This window comes from Podarcis melisellensis (genome assembly GCF_964234715.1).
Source record: "Podarcis melisellensis genome assembly, chromosome: 9".
In the NCBI taxonomy this organism is placed as follows: domain Eukaryota; kingdom Metazoa; phylum Chordata; class Lepidosauria; order Squamata; family Lacertidae; genus Podarcis; species Podarcis melisellensis.
Genome location: NC_138541.1, coordinates 73,088,234 through 73,107,187, shown reverse-complemented (window position 1 = coordinate 73,107,187; position 18,954 = coordinate 73,088,234). Strand labels below are relative to the sequence as shown.

General features: G+C 47.7%; 1 protein-coding gene across 3 annotated transcripts in view; it reads right to left on the bottom strand.

Moving 5' to 3' along the window:
- CCDC33 (coiled-coil domain containing 33) overlaps positions 1-18,954 on the bottom strand; it is a 153,264-nt gene that overhangs the window by 88,536 nt on the left and 45,774 nt on the right. For all 3 annotated transcript variants that reach the window (XM_081925556.1, XM_081925557.1, XM_081925558.1), the window contains 4 exons: positions 11,530-11,639; positions 6,057-6,158; positions 3,957-4,048; positions 2,667-2,787 (listed from right to left, as the gene is read on the bottom strand). In XM_081925556.1, the coding sequence (XP_081781682.1) occupies positions 2,667-2,787; positions 3,957-4,048; positions 6,057-6,158; positions 11,530-11,639 (425 nt within the window). The remainder of the gene's footprint in view (positions 1-2,666; positions 2,788-3,956; positions 4,049-6,056; positions 6,159-11,529; positions 11,640-18,954) is intronic.

Here is an 18,954-nt window from a genome sequence, read left to right as displayed (position 1 = left end):
ACTTCTGGCGAACCAGAGCAGTGCCTGGAAACGCCGTTTACCTTCCCACGGAGCGGTACCTATTTATCTACTTGCACTTTGACATGTTTTCGAACTGCTAGGTTGGCAGGAGCAGGGACCGATCAATGGGAGCTCACCCCGTCGCGGGGATTTGAACCGCCAACCTTCTGTGGCTCTGTGGGTTAGACCACAGGGCCACCCTGACGCAACAACAAAATATACAGCAAAGACCAGGCATCTTATAACAATCCAATCCCAAAAGTCATAGCAAAAAAATATGATTGGAGGCTAAACAACCTATAAAAGTAATACTCAATGATCCATGAGAATATAATAGTACACAATAAAATTAACTCTCACAGTATCATCAAATAATAACTAAACAGAAATTCATTCTCAACAGTTACAGTAAATCATTACTAAACTATAATCAATAAAAACAACAGCAAGTCACAATGCATAAAATATCACAATACATTAAAAAAAGGTAAAAGTCTCTAATTCGGAAACAAAGTCACATAACTTATAATGTTTTTTTTAAAAAAATTCCTCTTCTCCCTTCCCAGCTGTTTCTCCTGTTCTTAAAGTCATGGCCTGGCAGAAGCTTCCATGATATGCCAACTGAATTCAAAGTATACCCCTCTGAAGATGGAGGAGCATGGTGTATAAGAATGTAGAAGGCTGACTTATACTGAGTTAAGCTCAGCATTGTCCACACTGTGTGTGTTTGGAGCACCACAGTTTAAGAAGGACATGTTGACAAGCTGGAAGTTGTGCAGAGGAGGGCGACCAAGATGATCGAGGGTCTGGAAATCAAGTCTTATGAGGAATGGTTGAAGGAACTGGGTATGTTTAGCCTAGAAAAGAGGGGCTGAGAGGAGATATGATAGTCAGATTCAAATATTTGTCACATGGAGGATGGAGCAAGCTTGTTTTCTCCTGCTCTAGAGGGTAAGACCTGACCCAATGAAGAACTGCACTCAGAGCTGTGAATTTTAAAGGATGTTTATATGTGTCCACCTGTGCATTATTTCTGAAAGGGTGGCTTAGATGAGCTTGCTTTCTAATGCAAACTGAACAGAATTTCTCCTCTATTCCCACTCAGCGACAGAGCGCACTACATGCAGAAGGGACTGAGGTGCAATCCCTGGTATCTCTGGCTTAGGCAGGAGAAGGGCTGTCTCCCAGGATAAAAAAGAAAGGTAAAGACCCCTGGATGAATAAGTCCAGTCAAAGGTGACTATGGGATGCGCCACTCATCCACAGACAGCATTCCAGGTCATGTGGCCAGCAGGACTAAACTGCTTCTGGTGCAACGAAAACCAGAGCGCACGGAAACACTGTTTACCTTCCTGCCGCAGCAGTACCTATTTATCCACTTGCACTTTTCGGCGTGCTTTTGAACTGCTAGGTTGGCAGAAGCTGGGACTGAGCAACGGGAACTCACCCCATCACGGGGATTCGAACTGCCGACCTTCTCATCAGCAAGCCCAAGGCTCTGTGGTTTAGACCACAGCACCTCCCAGGATAGCTGCTGCCAATCAGTGCAAAGGTAGCTTTTTTTAATACTACACAACAAATCTGCAAAAGAGCTGAGAAGGGAGACTGGCCAGTTCCACTGGGCCATTTAATTGAAAAGCCTTCTTTAAAACCAACATTCAACCAGGGCTTTTAAAGAAAATTAACAGGGTGTGTGACGAAAGGAATAAATTTTCTCAGCCCAGATGGCTCTACTAAATCATTTATGCCGCCAAACCTGCCTCCTTTTTGCCAGCTTTGTTTGGCACCAGGCCTCATCAAAGAGGCTGTCAGCTGAATCAGGATGAACCCCCTTTTGATGGGACTTGGCTGCAAATGTCTTCCTCTTTAGGCTAATTTCCCCCCTCCCCACTGGTTCATCCCCTGAGGGATTGTTTCTTAAGTTGTAGGAGCCAAAAGGAATCTGTTTTGGATGGCAGCTTCCTTCATCTTGGCAGGAAGGGATGCAAGAGGTAAGGTAGATGTGGTCCACGAAGAGGCTTTGGAGGAACTGAAAAGGGGGATAGGTACTGTGTGAGCAAGCCTGAAATCCTCCCTCCAATTACAAATTGGATGAAGAGCAAAACAAACAAACAAAGCAAGCAAGCACACTCAGGGCCCTCCAGCAGCATTTCTTCCTGCTGTGCCTGAGTCATGCTGGGGAGAGCAGTTCAAGCCTCTCCAATGCAACTGTGCAACCCACTAGCCATGGGCCTCAGGTAGGGGCCTCCACCTCTTTCTGTGCAGCCCTGAGCTCAGAGAGCAAGAGAGAAGGAAGGGAGGAAGGGAGGAAGGGAGGGAGGGAGGGATGGAGGATATGGACATGGATGAATGGACAGATGGGCCATGCACAGGGGTGTGTTTGGCCTTTTAAATTTCAGTGGTGCCCTGTGTGAGGCCAAAATCCAGCTCCCTCCACTTCTGGCCTTGCATTCTGTGTGATGCTCTGCCGTGTCCTCCTTTGCTCAGCGCCCAGTGAGGGGGAACTGGTTGTGCTGCCCTAAATCCACCTCTGGATACTTTGGGCTGGCCACTGTGGGAACACGATGCTGGCCTGGATTGGCCATTGGCCTGATCCAGCAGGCTCCCTATCTCTCCTTATGTCCTTCCCCAAGGCAGAAAACTTTCAAGCGACACTTGGCTAGTACCTGCGGGTGTCCTTGGTTGGTGACTTGTGGGACCTCAAAAGCCTCCGTTGGAGGATCTGGGAAGGTGATGTCCTTCTCTGGGACCGGGTGATCATAAAGCGGCCGGGCCTTCATCTCTTTCCTTCAGAGGGAGGAAGGGAGGGGGAGAATGGAATTATAGGGGTTGTTTGCAGCTACACCTTCAGAAATGTATTGCCAGATGTCTAAGAATGACAACACAACTCTAGGCCCATTTCCTCAGAAGCAAGGGTGGGAAAGTCTGTCCATTGCTCCTTCCATCTTAAATTCACTTCTCCACATTTCCACATCAATTTGCTTTTTAAAAATAGTCTTCATAAAAATTCACCAGCATTTTAGTGCTAATTTCTCCTAACACACAACTTTTTGGATGCACATCTAATATGCACATTTGGCAAAGTAATTTCCCCCAATACAATGAATTTTTGTGTGCTACAGTCACGATACGTCCATTCATATGAACACGTTATCTCTGTATATGCATTTTTGCCAATACTACTAGGCTGGAGAACTGCACTGCGATATTTGGGAGAGCGTGACTTCTGACGAATGGCTGCATTTTGGTTTGTTTTTCATTTCTGGACAGCTGCAGTTCAGAAAGTTCAAGTTAGCTAGTTGCCTACATTGACCGAGAGTGGCTCTCTTTCACTCACCAGGGATGTTTGGTAGGATCTGCACTAAGGCAGAATCTATGTCCTCTTGGGCAAAGATGCTTAGGATTATGATTAAGACATGTATAGAACTGCCCTGTCCCATCCTGTCCCCCCTCATGTGCCTTTAGCTGGAATTCCTGCATTGCAGGGGATTGGGCTAAATCAGGGGTCGGAAATTTTTTTCAGCAGGGGCCCGGTCCACTGTCCCTCAGACCTTGTGGGGGGTCAGACTATATTTTTGGGGGGGAAATGAATGAGTGATGAAGAGCGGTGCGTGAAAGGGCTCTGGAGAGGGGCTGCTTAAAATGGTGGCCACTCAAGCTGCTGCTGGCACCAACAAAGCCCAGCCTCCTTCCTTCTCTAGGCAGGGCAGGGAGAAGCCAGGAGGAGGGAGGGAGGAGGCGCCACTGTGGTGTGTGAGGGAGAGGGGAGAATGGTGCAGCCCGAATGATCAGAATCAGATCCATGTAGCGATTCCCGGACTGTCCGTGGGCTGGATCCAGAAGGCAATTGGGCCGGATTCAGCCTTAGTTTGCTAGATGACCCTTTTGGGTACCTTCCAACTTTACAGTTCTTTGATTCTATTCTTAGCAGCCTGTTGTGATTTCTCCCCACTTACATGTAAGCTTTGACGTTGTTCACTATCCGCCCAACGGCTAAGACAGTGCCGTCGGGTTGTTCCAGAGGCTCATTGATCCCCTTGAGGAATACCTGAAATCAGAGAGAACGATGATTACCAAAGACCTGGTTCTGCTCTTAACACATGTTCACAATCATCAACCCTTCCCCTCACTTCTGCCCTAAATGTTACTTCTTAGCATCTTTGACTTCTCATAACTTCTTATTTCTTCCATTTATTATGTGTTCCCTTCTTACATCTCATCTGTAAGCTCCTTATGCAGCCACTGGTTTCTTTAGATGCCTCCCACTTTTCTTTCTTGCTAGAATTGTCTGCCTTGTGCCTTCAATATTTCACCTTTAAGAAACTCCCATCCATCTTGTACTCCCATCTTTTGAGTTTTTCTAGCTATGTTCCTTAAGTTTTCCCAGCAGTTCCTTAAGCTTTTTGAAACCAGCCTTTTTCAAGTCTAGAGTGCATGTCCAACCACACTCAGCTTTCCCTTGCCTCTGGGTCATGAAACCCAAGAGGACCTGATCATCATTTCCTCCCAAGGTGTACAGTACTTCCACTTTATTAATCAGTTCTTCCCTGTAGGTAAGGACCAGGTCCAAGATAGTCAATCCCCTTGTAGCTTCTTCTGGAAAAATGAAATTGTCAGCAAGGCAAGGGAGAAATTTGTTGGACCTTATATTCTTGGCAGAGTTTAACAGATATTGGGGTAGTTGAAGTTTCCTTTAACTACTATATCTCACCTTTTTGAATGTTTGGCAATCTGCTCCAGGAAGGCATCACCCAAGTCTTCAGTCTGGCTTGGCGGTCTATAGCTGACACCACTGTAAGGTCCTTGTTGCTTCCCTCTCCTACAATTTTTACCCATATGCCCTCAATCTGTTTTCCATGGTATTCCATGCTCCAGGTCATGAATTTCATCACAAGTGTACATATTCTTTATGTATAATGCTGCTACTCCCTACCTGCTTGGTCTATTCCTTTTGAACAGGTTATACCCCTCAATTTCTACATTCCAATTATTAGTTTCATCCCACCAGGTTTCAGTAGTGCCTATTAGGGTCATATTAGCCACTTTGCATCAAGAGTTCAAATTCATCTTGCTTGTTTCCCATACTCTGAGTATTAGTATAGAGACAACCGAAACCATGAGTCATTCCCTTCCTTCTTGCAGTTTCCTGCCCTTTATCAGGTTTCTGGGGCACCTGCTCAGTTTCCTATGCATCAATCAAGCTACTATCACCAGTACCAGTATTATCCTCTGTCATCTGTAATATTGTCTCCCTCCCCGTTAAGCTCTCCTGATCAGGTGGCATCCTCCAAATATTGTTGGGGATCAGCTCCCATCAGCCCCAGCCATCATGGCCAACTGCAACTAATGGAGGAGCAGAATGGGGGGGGGGATTCATGCTGTGAGCCCCTCCATGTTATGCTCAGGTTGTATATATTTGCAAATAAAACAATCTATCCTAAAGACACCACAGTCTCCACCGACCTTCCTTCCAAGGAGACAAAAGCTAGAGTGAGTGCTGGAACCCCTGGAAATTCTCACTGCTCAGAGACTGGGGTGCTATGTAACAAAATTGTTTGGTTTTTTAAAAAAGGTACCTTAAAGGGGGGAGGAGCCCGCAATCATTCCTGATGGAGGAGAGTTTCCTCCTATTCCTTCACTTTCTCATTTCCACCAATACAACAAAATTAATGTAGACAGGATCTCTAGCAAGCAGGGATAGAAACTGGGAGAGGAAAGGAGGAAGGAAGGGAAAGGATCCATCCATTCCAGACCCTTGATCATCTCAGTCACTGTCCCCTGCACATATTCCAGCAAGTCAACACCTTTCTTAATTAATTAGTTTCCATTCATTTAAAGTCACCACATGCTGTGTGAAAATTCCCCACCTTTCTATGTTCTGAAATTGTCGCCAATCTATTTGGTCAGCAGAAATAGGATTGCAGCTGCAGGCACTTTCAGGGCATATGACCCCAAAGGTCTTGGCACTGGCCTGGTGCCACTCATCTCCTTAGAGGTCCCAAAGAACGCCAATTCCACCTCGCCCACCATTTTGGATTTGCCGGCCTGAGCCTTACCTCCAAGCCTGTGTAATTCATTCCAGGGTAGCGGGGGATGAGAGTGCCTTTACGGATTATGGTGACATGCAGCTTGGTCCCCGCTGGGTCCTTCTTCCTAGGCTGTTCGGGAAAGAACGAAATGCTTAAGGTGAAATGGGAATGGAGAGAGAGCAAGCAAATGAGGCAGCAAACCAAGAGTTTCTCAACAGTCCAGATTACTCTGCGTTGACCCTGAGCAGCCATAACAGCAGGCACTGATAATTAAAGCCCATTGTCCTCTGGAGTGCCCTGTCTAGAAAGATCAATGCCATCAATCTTTCCCCTTTGGCATTTAAACATTTCGCAGCCCAGGAAGACCTGCCACCAACCTCTGTGGGAAAAGTAAATAATGTTTGGATCAGCAGAGAAAAGAGGCGAGGGCTGAGAACATGTTATACATTTAAAACACACTGTTTCTCCCAAAGGGTCCTGGGAACTGTAGCCTGCCTCTCACAGAGCTATGATTCCCAGTGCCACTACAATTCCTAGCACCAACACCGAACTGAGGGCTGTGAGGGGCTGCCCTTTCTTCCCAAACCCATAAGCAGACTTGCCACAAAATGGTGACCCCCTACAGATTTCTTCAATGTGAGTAAAGCAGCCATGCTTGGGCCGCCAGCAGCTTTGGATGACCATTTGGGATCATGAATAAATCAGCCGGAGAAACACAAAGAACCGCATGGAAAGCTAATCTTGGGGCCACTGGAGTCTGCAAATGGACTTTGGAGCAATCACACCACAAGACAGCTAATCATTATTACCTCATCAATACAAGCACTCTCCTTAAAAATCACTGCTCAAATGAGGGGAAATGGCGTATGGAATAAAGGTCAGGTTTTTAATGCAGAGAGGGAGGAAATTAACAGGCGTTACATTCTGCCCTGCGTGAAACCTTCACAAAAATGCAGAATTCCTCTCCCCCATACCCGCCCAGGATGCAGCGGCTCCTTCTGAAGCAGAGGAAGACAAGCCCATCTTGCCCAGAGCTGATGTTTTAGGTTTGTCCCCCTCCTCCTCCCTACAAGGACAGCAATTGAGTCTGGGGGAGAGGAAGAAGCTGACAGCCACTGCTATCCCCTGGACCAGATGTACAGTAAGTAGGCAGCAGGCAGGTGGGGGCTGGCTGAGGGCAGATGGGCAAGGCAGGGCCCCATCCTCCCCAATCGAGCAGTTCCAAAGGTCCCAGGTTCAGGGGTGCTGTGAGGGAAGGACTTTGGGGCCCATATGGATTTTCATCTGGAAGCACATAAAGCGGGAAAGAGTCCTAAACTTGCACTATATTCCACAATGGTTCCAGAAGGGGCTTCACTGTGTTCCGTTCCAGTTGTTTCACCTAAAAGAGGATACTGCATTACAGAGTTGGGAGAGGTTCAGGACAGTTCCAAGAAAGAGCTTCTTCCTAGAGTACAAACACAGAACTCCCTCCCAGAGGAGGCAGCAAGGGCAACCAACCTAGATGGCTTTAAAAGAGGGTTAGACAAGTTCATGGAGGATAAAGCTATTGTTGGCTGCTGGCCAACATGGCTCTGCTCTGCCCTCCACAGAAGGAGGCAGCAACACTTCTGAGTGCCAGTTGATGGAAGCCCCAGGAGGGAAGAGGGCTGCTCTTGTGACTGGGTCCTGCTTGCTAGATTCTCATAGTGGGCATGTGGCTGGTCCCTGTGAGAAGAGGGTGCTGGACTCAATGGGCCCTTGGCCTGAACCAGCAGGCTGATATGATGTTCTTATGCTTAGTTAGGGGAAAGTCATGAAAACAGAATATGATACGAAACGATACAATAATCTTTATTGTCATTGTCCCATACAGAACAACGAAATTGAAAAAATATACATCAGACATTCAAAAACCAACAATACAATATACTCCCACAGAGACTACCTTACACTACATTTAAAACCGAAATCACATTTGGATAGAAACTGTTTCTCAGGTGGCTAGTCCCAGTCTTTATAACCCTGTACCTTCTTCCAGAAGGGGATGTGGGTGGCGCTGTGGGTTACCGTAAACCACAGATCCTAGGACTTGCCGATCAGAAGGTCGGCGGTTCGAATCCCTGCGACGGGGTGAGCTCCTGTTGCTCGGTCCCTGCTCCTGCCAACCTAGCAGTTCGAAAGCACTTCAAAGTGAAAGTAAATAAATAGGTACCACCCCACAGGAAGGTAAACGGTGTTTCCGGGTGCTGCTCTGGTTCACCAGAAGCAGCTTAGTCATGCTGGCCACATGACCTGGAAGCTGTACACCGGCTCCCTCAGCCAATAAAGCGAGATGAGCGCCACAACCCCAGAGTCGGCCACAACTGGACCTAATGGTCAGGGGTCCCTTTACCTTTACCTTCTTCCAGAAGGCATAAGCTGAAAGAGATCATTTCCAGGGTGCACACTATCCTGCACTATCTCTGCAGCTTTCTTGTGACACCTGGAAGCATAGATTTGATCCAAGGTGGGAAGAGTGCACCCAATTATTCTGTCCGCAGTCTTTACAACCCTGGAAAGCATTGTTTTTCCCCTGACTGTAAACTGCCATGTGAATGCAGCCTGGCTCAGACCAACTTGATCTATGTTGCCTGGAAATGGCTCTCCAGGGTTTCAGACAAGAGGTCTCACTCCATCCTGCCTGGAGATGTCAGAGCTCAAACCCAGGCAAAGCAGATGATGGCCCTTCCCCTCTCTTAAAGGGACCCCTGGGCTCTGGCTTACCACATTTACTCAAGCACATGCTTCTGACTTCTCAGGCTTTGAAAACCTGAAACATTTTCCCATCACGGATTATTGCCTTTGCATAAAGATTTCCTGGGCCTGACCCCAGTGAACTTCAACAAAACGCTTTTTTGTGAGTGAGGCTGCTGCAGAATGTAGTGTGTAAGCCTGGAATTAGGAGGTTGCCAACAAAGGTCCGTATAGTTAAAGCTATGGTTTTCCCAGTAGTGATGTATGGAAGTGAGAGCTGGACCATAAAGAAGGCTGATCGCCAAAGAATGGATGCTTTTGAATTATGGTGCTGGAGGAGACTCTTGAGAGTCCCATGGACTGCAAGAAGATCAAACCTATCCATTGTGAAGGAAATCAGCCCTGAGTGCTCACTGGAAGGACAGATCCTGAAGCTGAGGCTCCAATACTTTGGCCACCTCATGAGAACAGAAGACTCCCTGGAAAAGACCCTGATGTTGGGAAAGATGGAGGGCACAAGGAGAAGGGGACGACAGAGGATGAGATGGTTGGACAATGTTCTCGAAGCTACCAGCATGAGTTTGACCAAACTGCAGGAGGCAGGGGAAGACAGGAGTGCCTGGCGTGCTCTGGTCCACGACGAGTCGGGCACGACTAAACAACTAAACAACAACAACAACAGGAGGTTGGATCCCAACATGCGGGGAAAGTAAAGAGGCCTCCTCTGGAGGTGAGAAGAGGACTGTCTCGGAAGACAGATGGTGCATTCGAAATAGTCCTCTGCGTCAGAAAAATTCCCAACAAATGGGAGCACAACAAATCAAGAAAGAGGCTAGGTGAGAACTCCCTGCAGCAACATCTTCTCTTCTCCATGCAGTAGAATGAGGGCTCATCCACACGTCCCTTATCCACAGTGGTGTGTGGATCCACAAGCAAAAGTGGGTGGAGCAACATATGCTAATATTCTCACACAGCCCTCCCTGTTCTCCATCTGGGCAAGGAAGAGACACTATCAGAGCTCGAGGCCAGGCAGAAATAGTCAAGGAGGGTGCAAAGCATAGAATGATAGAATCATAGACTCATAGAATCATAGAGTTGGAAGAGACCACAAGGGCCATCGAGTCCAACCCCCTGCCAAGCAGGAAACACCACCAGAGCACTCCTGACATATGGTTGTCAAGCCTCTGCTTAAAGACCTCCAAAGAAGGAGACTCCACCACACTCCTTGGCAGCAAATTCCACTGTCGAACAGCTCTTACTGTCAGGAAGTTCTTCCTAATGTTTAGGTGGAATCTTCTTTCTTGTAGTTTGGATCCATTGCTCCGTGTCCACTTCTCTGGAGCAGCAGAAAACAACCTTTCTCCCTCCTCTATGTGACATCCTTTTATATATTTGAACATGGCTATCATATCACCCCTTAACCTCCTCTTCTCCAGGCTAAATATACCCCGCTCCTTCAACCACTCCTCATAAGGCATCATTTCCAGGCCTTTGACCATTTTGGTTGCCCTCCTCTGGACATGTTCCAGTTTGTCAGTGTCCTTCTTGAACTGTGGTGCCCAGAACTGGACACAGTACTCCAGGTGATGTCTGACCAGAGCAGAATACAGTGGCACTATTACTTCCAGGTGAGAAACAGCAGGTGAGAGGCTGGAAACTTGGAGAGAGCCCTGAGAGCCACACAGACATGCCTAAAGGTAAAGGTAAAGGACCCCGACAGTTAAGTCTAGTCGCGAATGGTTTTTCCGGGTCATGTGGCCAGCATGACTAAGCCGCTTCTGGTGAAACCAGAGCAGTGCATGGAAACGCTGTTTACCTTCTTGCCAGAGCAGCACCTATTTATCTACTTGCATTTTGACGTGCTTTCGAACTGCTAGGTTGTCAGCAGCAGGGATGAGCAACGTGAGCTCACCCCGTAGTAGGGATTCGAACTGCTGAACTTCTGATTGGCAAGCCCGAGGCTCAGACCACAGCGCCACCCGCGTCCCAGTTTCCCCCTCTGTACAGTAAAGCGCTTGTTTATTCATGACAATCCATCTTTGAAGATGGATAGCAACCTATTAGGGCACATACAGGCCAGGCCTTTAGATTGCTTGCATAGATCATCCAAGCCTGGGGTGGGGACCTTCTCCACCTTCTTCGCCACATTCCTGCCTGGGCAACTGTCTGAGGGCCACAGGCCAGTCATGGATGAGGCCACAGGCAGAAGTGGGCACTGCAACTCATGCCACATTTAACTTGGCCTGGCAGGCAACTGTGTGCACACACTCCCACTCCCCTCTCTAACCTCCATCCAAAAAAGAAGAGGCATTAGCAGACATGTTCTAAAAAACGCTCAGGGAGGGGTGTGTGTGTGTGCAAAGCACAGTAATTGAGCTTTGGCCTGGGGAGAGCTCCAAGGGTCAGATAGAGGGGCCTGAAGGGTCACATTTGAGGCTCTGCACCCCAGTCTGCCTCCCCCAACCACCAAAGCATGTGGGCAGCTTCCCAGAGGAGGAGGCAGCTCTCCGAACAGAGGTGGGGAACCTGCAGCCTTCCAGACATGGCTTAACTTCAATTCCCATTGCCTCCAGTCAGCTTGGTTAATGGTCAGAGAGAATGGAACCCAGCAAGCAAACATGTGAGCAACCATCTATGTCTTCCACAATGGTCCAGGCCTATGGTGATGGCACAACTTGCCCTTTCTGAACCTTAAGTTAGGTGTGGGCTGAGAAGCCAATAGTACATATGCCCAAGGTTGGACAGCCAGGCAGATAACGGGAGCAGATTGTAGAATATGGCTTACCAGCACTAGGGCACAGTGGTAGTGGTGAAAGGGTTGCAGGTGCTTCACAGGGAGGCTGTATTTGGCCAAGATCTCTTTGGTGTCTTTGTCGGCCACGATCAGGGAAATGCCTGGGAAAGAAAGAAAAGGAGGCAGACTCATTAGCACATGTAATTAAAATCCCTCAGGGCCAATGTGCACCAAGCAGGAGGGGATTTTCAATTATTTTTATCAGAACAGTGAAGCAGAACACTGCATTGCATTGCTTTTGCATCTCACCTTCTCTCCAAAGAGCACATGGTTCTCCTCTTCCTCATTTAATCCCTACAACAACCCTGTGAGGTAGGTTAGGCTGGGAGAGGCAGTGACTGACTCCCAAGGTCACGCATGAGCTTCATGACAGAGTGAGGATTTGAACCCTGGATTCCCAGGTCCTAACCAGACTCTTAACCATCACACTGCACTGACTCCTTATAGGTTGACTGTAGGAAAGGTAGGAGGACAATTTATGCCATATCCTCACCATGCATTTAAAACTAATGAACCCCTTGCCCCAAGACTTTATTAAAATTATCTGTGGGATGCAGCTCAGTGGTGGAGTCCTTCCTTTGCATGGAAAGGGCCCCTGCTTCCATCTCTGGAATCACCAAGGTAGACTGTGAAGAGCCTCTCTCTGAAATCATGAAGCACTGCTGTCTTCCATAGAGGAAAATGCTGTCAGACAGACCCCTGGCCTGACATGGCACCCGCCAACTTCCTATGTTCCTATACCACCAGCATCCAAATTGAAAGCGCCCACATGGGATCTTCAACTTGATTAACTAATCTAATGTACATTCATAGCTTTTATCAAGGCTGATGAGTTTCTCAAGCAGATGAGGCAAAAATCAATGTTACCAATTAAGGGCAGTAGCTCACTTGAGCATTGCTCCTAATCAGATTTGGTATAGGAATCTCCTAATCACCATCACCATCATCTCATGTGAAGAATAGAGAAGGTTTTATTATTAATTTCCATTGTTTTATAGTTCACAAAACCTGACCCTGCGAGGTTGGACGAGGCTATTCCACAAACATCCTTGCAAAGAATGGGGGTAGATCTGCATCTTCAGCATTCAGAGATCCAACATATGCTATGAAAAAAAGCCTGGAAAGTTTTCCCAGGGAGGGGCAGTCACAGTCTCATAGCCTAAACTACCTCACAGGGTTGTTCTGAGGATACAGTGGAGAGGGAGACATGTATGCCACCTTGAGTTCCTTGGAGAAAAGATAGGATATAAATATTGTTACAAAAGTTGGGCACCATCCCCACTCACTATTGAGCAGTAGCAAGATCCCAGGGTGGGGGGCTGGGATGCCAGGCACTCATATGTGGTCTGTGTTGCTCTGGAGAATTGAGATACGGTGAAGACTGCCATAGTTTTAAGGAATATGGTTTAGTCATCTATTCATACCTTCTGTCTGCATGGAGGGAGTCCGGATCTTACAGAAGGGTCATTTCCAGAGGGACTTGTTCCCCACAGCAGTGCAGCCCTGTAGTCCAAGGCCTCTCTCCTAGCCTCCCTTCAGCCAGCCTGCCCAAGATGGAGCCCAGTCTTTCTTCTCCCCTTTCTTCCTCCCAGCACACCTTGCTCTAAAGACTCTCTCTTCCTGTCACTTCTAACCCACACCCCATCACCATGGCAACCTCTTTCTGTCCAGGCCCAAGATTCCTCTTAGATGGGCCATCAACACCTTTTGTCTGGTCAGTGCCTCTATCCCAGGTGAGGCCCTGGCTTGGAAAGGAAACTGAGTCTGTATTTTTCCACTGGCCTCCAATCTGTCATGGACCAGGAGTCAGCTTCACCTGCTGAGCAGCAGCCTGAAGGAGCAGAAGGTGAAGTGACTCTACCTGCTGATGATCAGCCTTCTTGCTCCTGATGAGAACCAGCTGGCTCCAGCTTTCTTAAGCAGGATTTCCAACCTCAGTCAGTTGCTGGAAACAACATTCTTCGTCCTGAGCAGACCTTGCAGCTTCTTGCTACCTTGGACCCTCAGCTTTCTTGACCCCCGAATCGTCTGACTATGTGAACCGAGATAGTCCTGACCTTAGGACTGGACTGGACCTTGTATACAGCCTCTGCCTCCAGGCAAGTACCCCCTTGAGACTCAACTGGCTGGCTGGCTTCTCCTTCCACTAAGCTCTGCCATGGCTGGCAGCACAGAACTATGACACAATCTCCCTTTCAGTACTCCATATAATCAAAATCCTACCTTTTATTAATTTCTAGGGTTTAGTGGGAGGGGTGTCTCCCCTAATCTAAAATGAATGAATGGATGAATGTTGAACTTAGTGGTCCTTGAGGCTTCTTGCACCCAGGATGCTGCTATGACAGCTTTCTCCTAGGCATCCAAGCAGTGCAAGGGAGAAATGGGGTGGGGGAGAGAGAACTGGCTGGTGCCCCCACTCCTATTCCTGTTTCACCACCAGATGAAATTGGGAGAAGGGGGAGGTGAGAAGATTTTCACCTGAAGAAGTGTCTCCACCTCCATCGTTCCGCCCGGACACTGAGGTCTAGTGCCAAGGTTCCCTCACTACGAGAAACCAAGTTACAGGTGGCACCCACCCTGTGGAACACCCTCCCACCAGATGTCAAAGAGAAAAATAACTACCAAACTTTTAGAAGACATCTGAAGGCAGTCCTGTTTAGGGAAGCTTTTAATGTTTAATAGGTTATTTTTAATGTTCTTTTGGAAGCCACCCAGAGTGGCTGTGGAAACCCAGCCAGATGGGCGAGGTATAAATTAATTATTATTATTATTATTATTATTATTATTATTATTATTATTATTATTATTATTATTATTCTAGGTGTTCAAAGTGATGAAGGACTAAGGTGTGAGGGTGGGCAATGGGAGGCCGTTCACTTAATTCTTTTCATGAGCACACAACAAGGCTTGCTGCAAAATATGGCAAAAAGAGTGTGTAAATTGAGGCGAGTCATTTGTTTACACAACCCTGCTCTGATTTGCAACCCTCGCCTCCCACAAAATGTTGGCATTACTTTCCCACATTTCTAAACTGAAATCAACAAGCATCAAGGCAAAAGGCTCATGTGATTAAAAATAGCCCTCTTCCACTGGCATGTTATTCTTTGCGTTACTTGTGAAAATGCCCTAAAATCCCCAGGGGCACCCAGTTGTCACTGCTGCTGTCCTTGGTGCTGAACTGTAGCCTATTGCTCTTTGGCAGTGCTGTAAATGTTGGTGCCTTGCTGCTTAAGATACACATAGCTCATCAGTACAGCAAAGTGTGGCCCTATTGCAATTAGATCGACTGACCCCACCATGAAACCTTATCTGTTTTCTCCTCCATCTACCCCACAATTCACACTTTTTGTTGTTGGGGGAAGGAGGGGAACCTTGACAATGTGCTAATCTTGCTCTGCCAAAGCAGAACATGAAATCCACAAACAGAGAAGGAACCTTCTAAATAAAGGGCACATAGAATAGAAATAACCAATGCTGACCACCAAAAATAGAACAACAGGAGAATAAGCAGGCTATAGGGATCCGGGTGGCGCTGTGGGTTAAACCACAGAGCCTAGGACTTGCCAATCAGAAGGTTGGCAGTTCGAATCCCCGCAACGGGGTGCGCTCCCATTGCTCGGTCCCTGCTCCTGCCAACCTAGCAGTTCGAAAGCATGTCAAAATGCAAGTAGATAAATAAGTACCGCTCCAGCGGGAAGGTAAACGGTGCGCTCTGGTTCACCAGAAGTGGCTTAGTCATGCTGGCCACATGACCCGGAAGCTGTATGCCAGCTCCCTCAGCCAATAAAGCGAGATGAGCGCCACAACCCCAGAGTTGGCCACGACTGGACCTAATGGTCAAGAACAGAGCCAGCCTGGCTAGGAGCCATCAACAGACCTCTCCCCAGGAATGTGTCTAATCCTCTTTTAAAGTCATCCATAGGTGGCCAACCCTGCCTCCTCTGGGAGCCAGTTCCATGGTTTAAGAAAAGTTATCTCTTTTATCTGTCCTGAATTTTCCAACATACAGCCTCCTTGGCTGTCCATGAGTTCTAGAGATAGGAGAGAGGGACAACTTTTCTCTATCCACTTTCTCCATGCTCTGGATTTTAAAAAATAATAATTTTATAAACCTCTATCATGTTGCCTCTTATTCGCCTTTTCTCTGAACTAAAAAGTCCCAAACTCTGCAACCCATTTTTTTCATAGGGGAGTCACTCCATCCCCTTGGTTGCCCTATTCTGAAAGTTCTCCAATTCTGCAGTATTCTTTTTAGGTGAGGCAACCAAAACTGTACACAGTAATCCAAAATCACAGGTTATCCCAATTTTTGTGTGGTTTTTTTTGGGGGGGAGGGGCAAGAACAGGAAGTGAAATTTGGGGAGATTCTGATTTATTTATTTTTTAGGGAGGAAGAGGAGCTTGCTGCGTTGGGGCAGCAACTTCCTGTCTGTTTTAAATGACAATTTAGAAGTCACCGGCTCTGCTGTTGGTCTGAAGCTGTTGCTCTGGTGCCTCCCTCAATATGGTCTCCATGAGGCAAACATGTCTCATCCCCATCCCTCTTCATTATCTCTTGTACCTCAAGTCACTCTGCTCGCAAAAGGCTTGACAAAAGAAGATTCCAGCTGCAGGTCCTTCTTCAATAACAGCAGCTTGCTTTCGGTGTGACCCCATCAGTGAAGGGAGGGTGCGGGGGAATCACCAAAGCAACAACACCTGAATAGACCTCTGATCAGCCGCGATGAGCTGCCAACAAACCTGCCCACCACACTCTCCCCCCTCTCTTTCACATCACTCCCTCCTCTGTTCTTCTCATCTTGATGCACAGCAGACTCAAGCTGCTCCCTGACTTCAGCCACACTCCAGAAAATTGCGGGGATGTTGGCTGCCCACTATGGTTATTACACTTGTGTCAAAGGGCACGGGGCGGGGGATTATTGTGACTCTGCTGGGCCACTCATCCACTCTTTCCCTTGGCCCAGGGACAGAGCCTCTCTGTACCGCAGAATAATTCCACTTCTGCTTTGCCAAGGTCGCCTTTGCAAAAGAATACAATGAATCCCACACAGCCTGCATTGCTGTAAAGGCCCAATCAAGCAAATGAGGCAGCCACCTCAGCCTACTGATTTCAGGCATCATAAAAGGTCACCCAATGGCTTTTAAATTCATCATAATTGCTGCTGCTTTTCCAGCTACAGAGGGGGTGGGAGGTGCTTGTGGAATTTTCTGCATCAGGCGGCAAAAGTCACTTGACTAGCCTTGGATGCTGTGTGTCAGGGGTCACTAGTGCGCTCCCCAGGACCTCCCAGGGCACCTGCTGCAAATAGTCTACATAAATATCCCCCATGCACAAGAGATGTTTGCTCTTCAAGCTCTTGGTCTTGTTGGCAGAGGATCAGCCTCTCCTGTATTGAACACCCCGGCCCCACTTAAACACCCCCTGGATGCCAAGATTGCACACCCATCATCCCATCCATTCTGGACAGAGAAGAGGTGCAAAATGCTTCTTTATATGAGCAAGAAGAGAGCAGGAGCACAGCACATAGGTGCCTTCCTCCCACTGACAGGCAAGCATGCTCACACTGTTTCACAGTCCTGTCCCCCTTTCCTGTGCTTTTAGATGCTTGCAGGCATTCGGTGTAATGCTGTGTCCATGTGGCAGACATGTTTTTGACTGGTGCCCAGAGCACACTCTCAAGATTACAAATGTGGCAACTGGCCCCAAAACATTGGTGGCTCCTGGGGTGGGTGGGTGGGCTCACCATTTGCACCTCTGCCTCAGAGAGCAAAAGGCTTTCAGGTTACCCTGAAAGAGAAACAAGCCTTTGGGGAGTTTGTTTGTTTTGAGATGGCTTGGTTTAGGGCAGGCATGGCCAAACTTGGCCCTCCAGATGTTTTGGGACTACAACTCCCATCATCCCTAGCTAGCAGGACCAGTGGTCAGGGATGATGGGAATTGTACAGTGGTACCTTGGGTTACAGATGCTTCAGGTTACAGACTCCGCTAACCCAGAAATAGTACCTCGGGTTAAGAAGTTTGCTTCAGGATGAGAACAGAAATCGTGCTCTGGTGGTGCGGCGGCAGCAGGAGGCTCCATTAGCTAAAGTGGTACCTCAGGTTAAGAACAGTTTCATGTTAAGAACTGACCTCCAGAACAAATGAAGTTCTTAACCTGAGGTACCACTGTAGTCCCAAAACATCTGGAGGGCCAAGTTTGGCCATGCCTGGTTTAGGGCTAAACTGAAATCTCTCTCTCTCTCTCTCTCTCTCTCTCTCTCTCTCTCTCTCTCTCTCTCTCTCTCTCTCTCTCTCTCTCACACACACACACACACACACACACCTTCACCAGGGGCTTGCTATTTTCAGAGAAGAGGGTGAGCCACTGCTAGGATTTCCACATACACCTCAAGTAAGTCATCCCCTTTGTTACAAATACTGTACTCTCTCTTGTTAGGAAGAAATTTCTGAATGTAAAAGCAGGTAGGCTCTCCTTCCTTGGAGGTTTCTAAGTAGAGGCTGGATGGCCATCTGTCAGGGATTATTTAGCTGTGATTCCTGCATTGCATGGAGTTAGGCTAGATGACCCTCAGGGTCCCTTCCAACTCTGTAGATTCTGTGGTTCTAAGTATAAGCCTCTTGCTAAAACACTCACCAACAAGAGCAAGGTTCCAATAGTAGTGCTGTCCATATAAGCCCAGGTTACTCGCAAATCATCAGTCTAGGTCCAAAACATGATCCACCGGCAAAGTCCAGCAACAGTCCACAGCTAATAGTTCAGACAAGTTGCACCATCTTGGTCCAGAACGCCCAACAAGACTGACAGCACCATCTACAGTACTTCAATTAATGCACTCCTTCAGTTTGGTCATAGACTGACTGGTTACCTGGCTACATGATGGAGTCATCAAGTGCCCTTCATCACACAGTCAGTTCCAACCAACATTGTTTCGCCCTTTAAAAGCATCGTCTGAATCAGTGCTCAATCAATGGACTGAACTGACTTACTTATGCCAGTGGACAGATGGAGACTGAGGCTGCAAGACAAAAAGTATGCACACAGCCAGCTTCTCCCCCCCCCATCCATATGCATACATACATACATACATACATACATACATACATATATATATGGTAAAGGTACCCCTGCCCGTACGGGCCAGTCTTGACAGACTCTAGGGTTGCGTGCTCATCTCACTCTATAGGCCGGGAGCCAGCGCTGTCCGCAGACACTTCTGGGTCATGTGGCTAGCGTGACAAGCTGCATCTGGCGAGCCAGCGCAGCACACGGAACGTTGTTTACCTTCCTGCTGGTAAGCGGTCCCTATTTATCTACTTGCACCCGGGGGTGCTTTTGAACTGCTAGGTTGGCAGGCGCTGGGACCGAACGACGGGAGCGCACCCCGCCACGGGGATTTGAACCGCCAACCATGCGA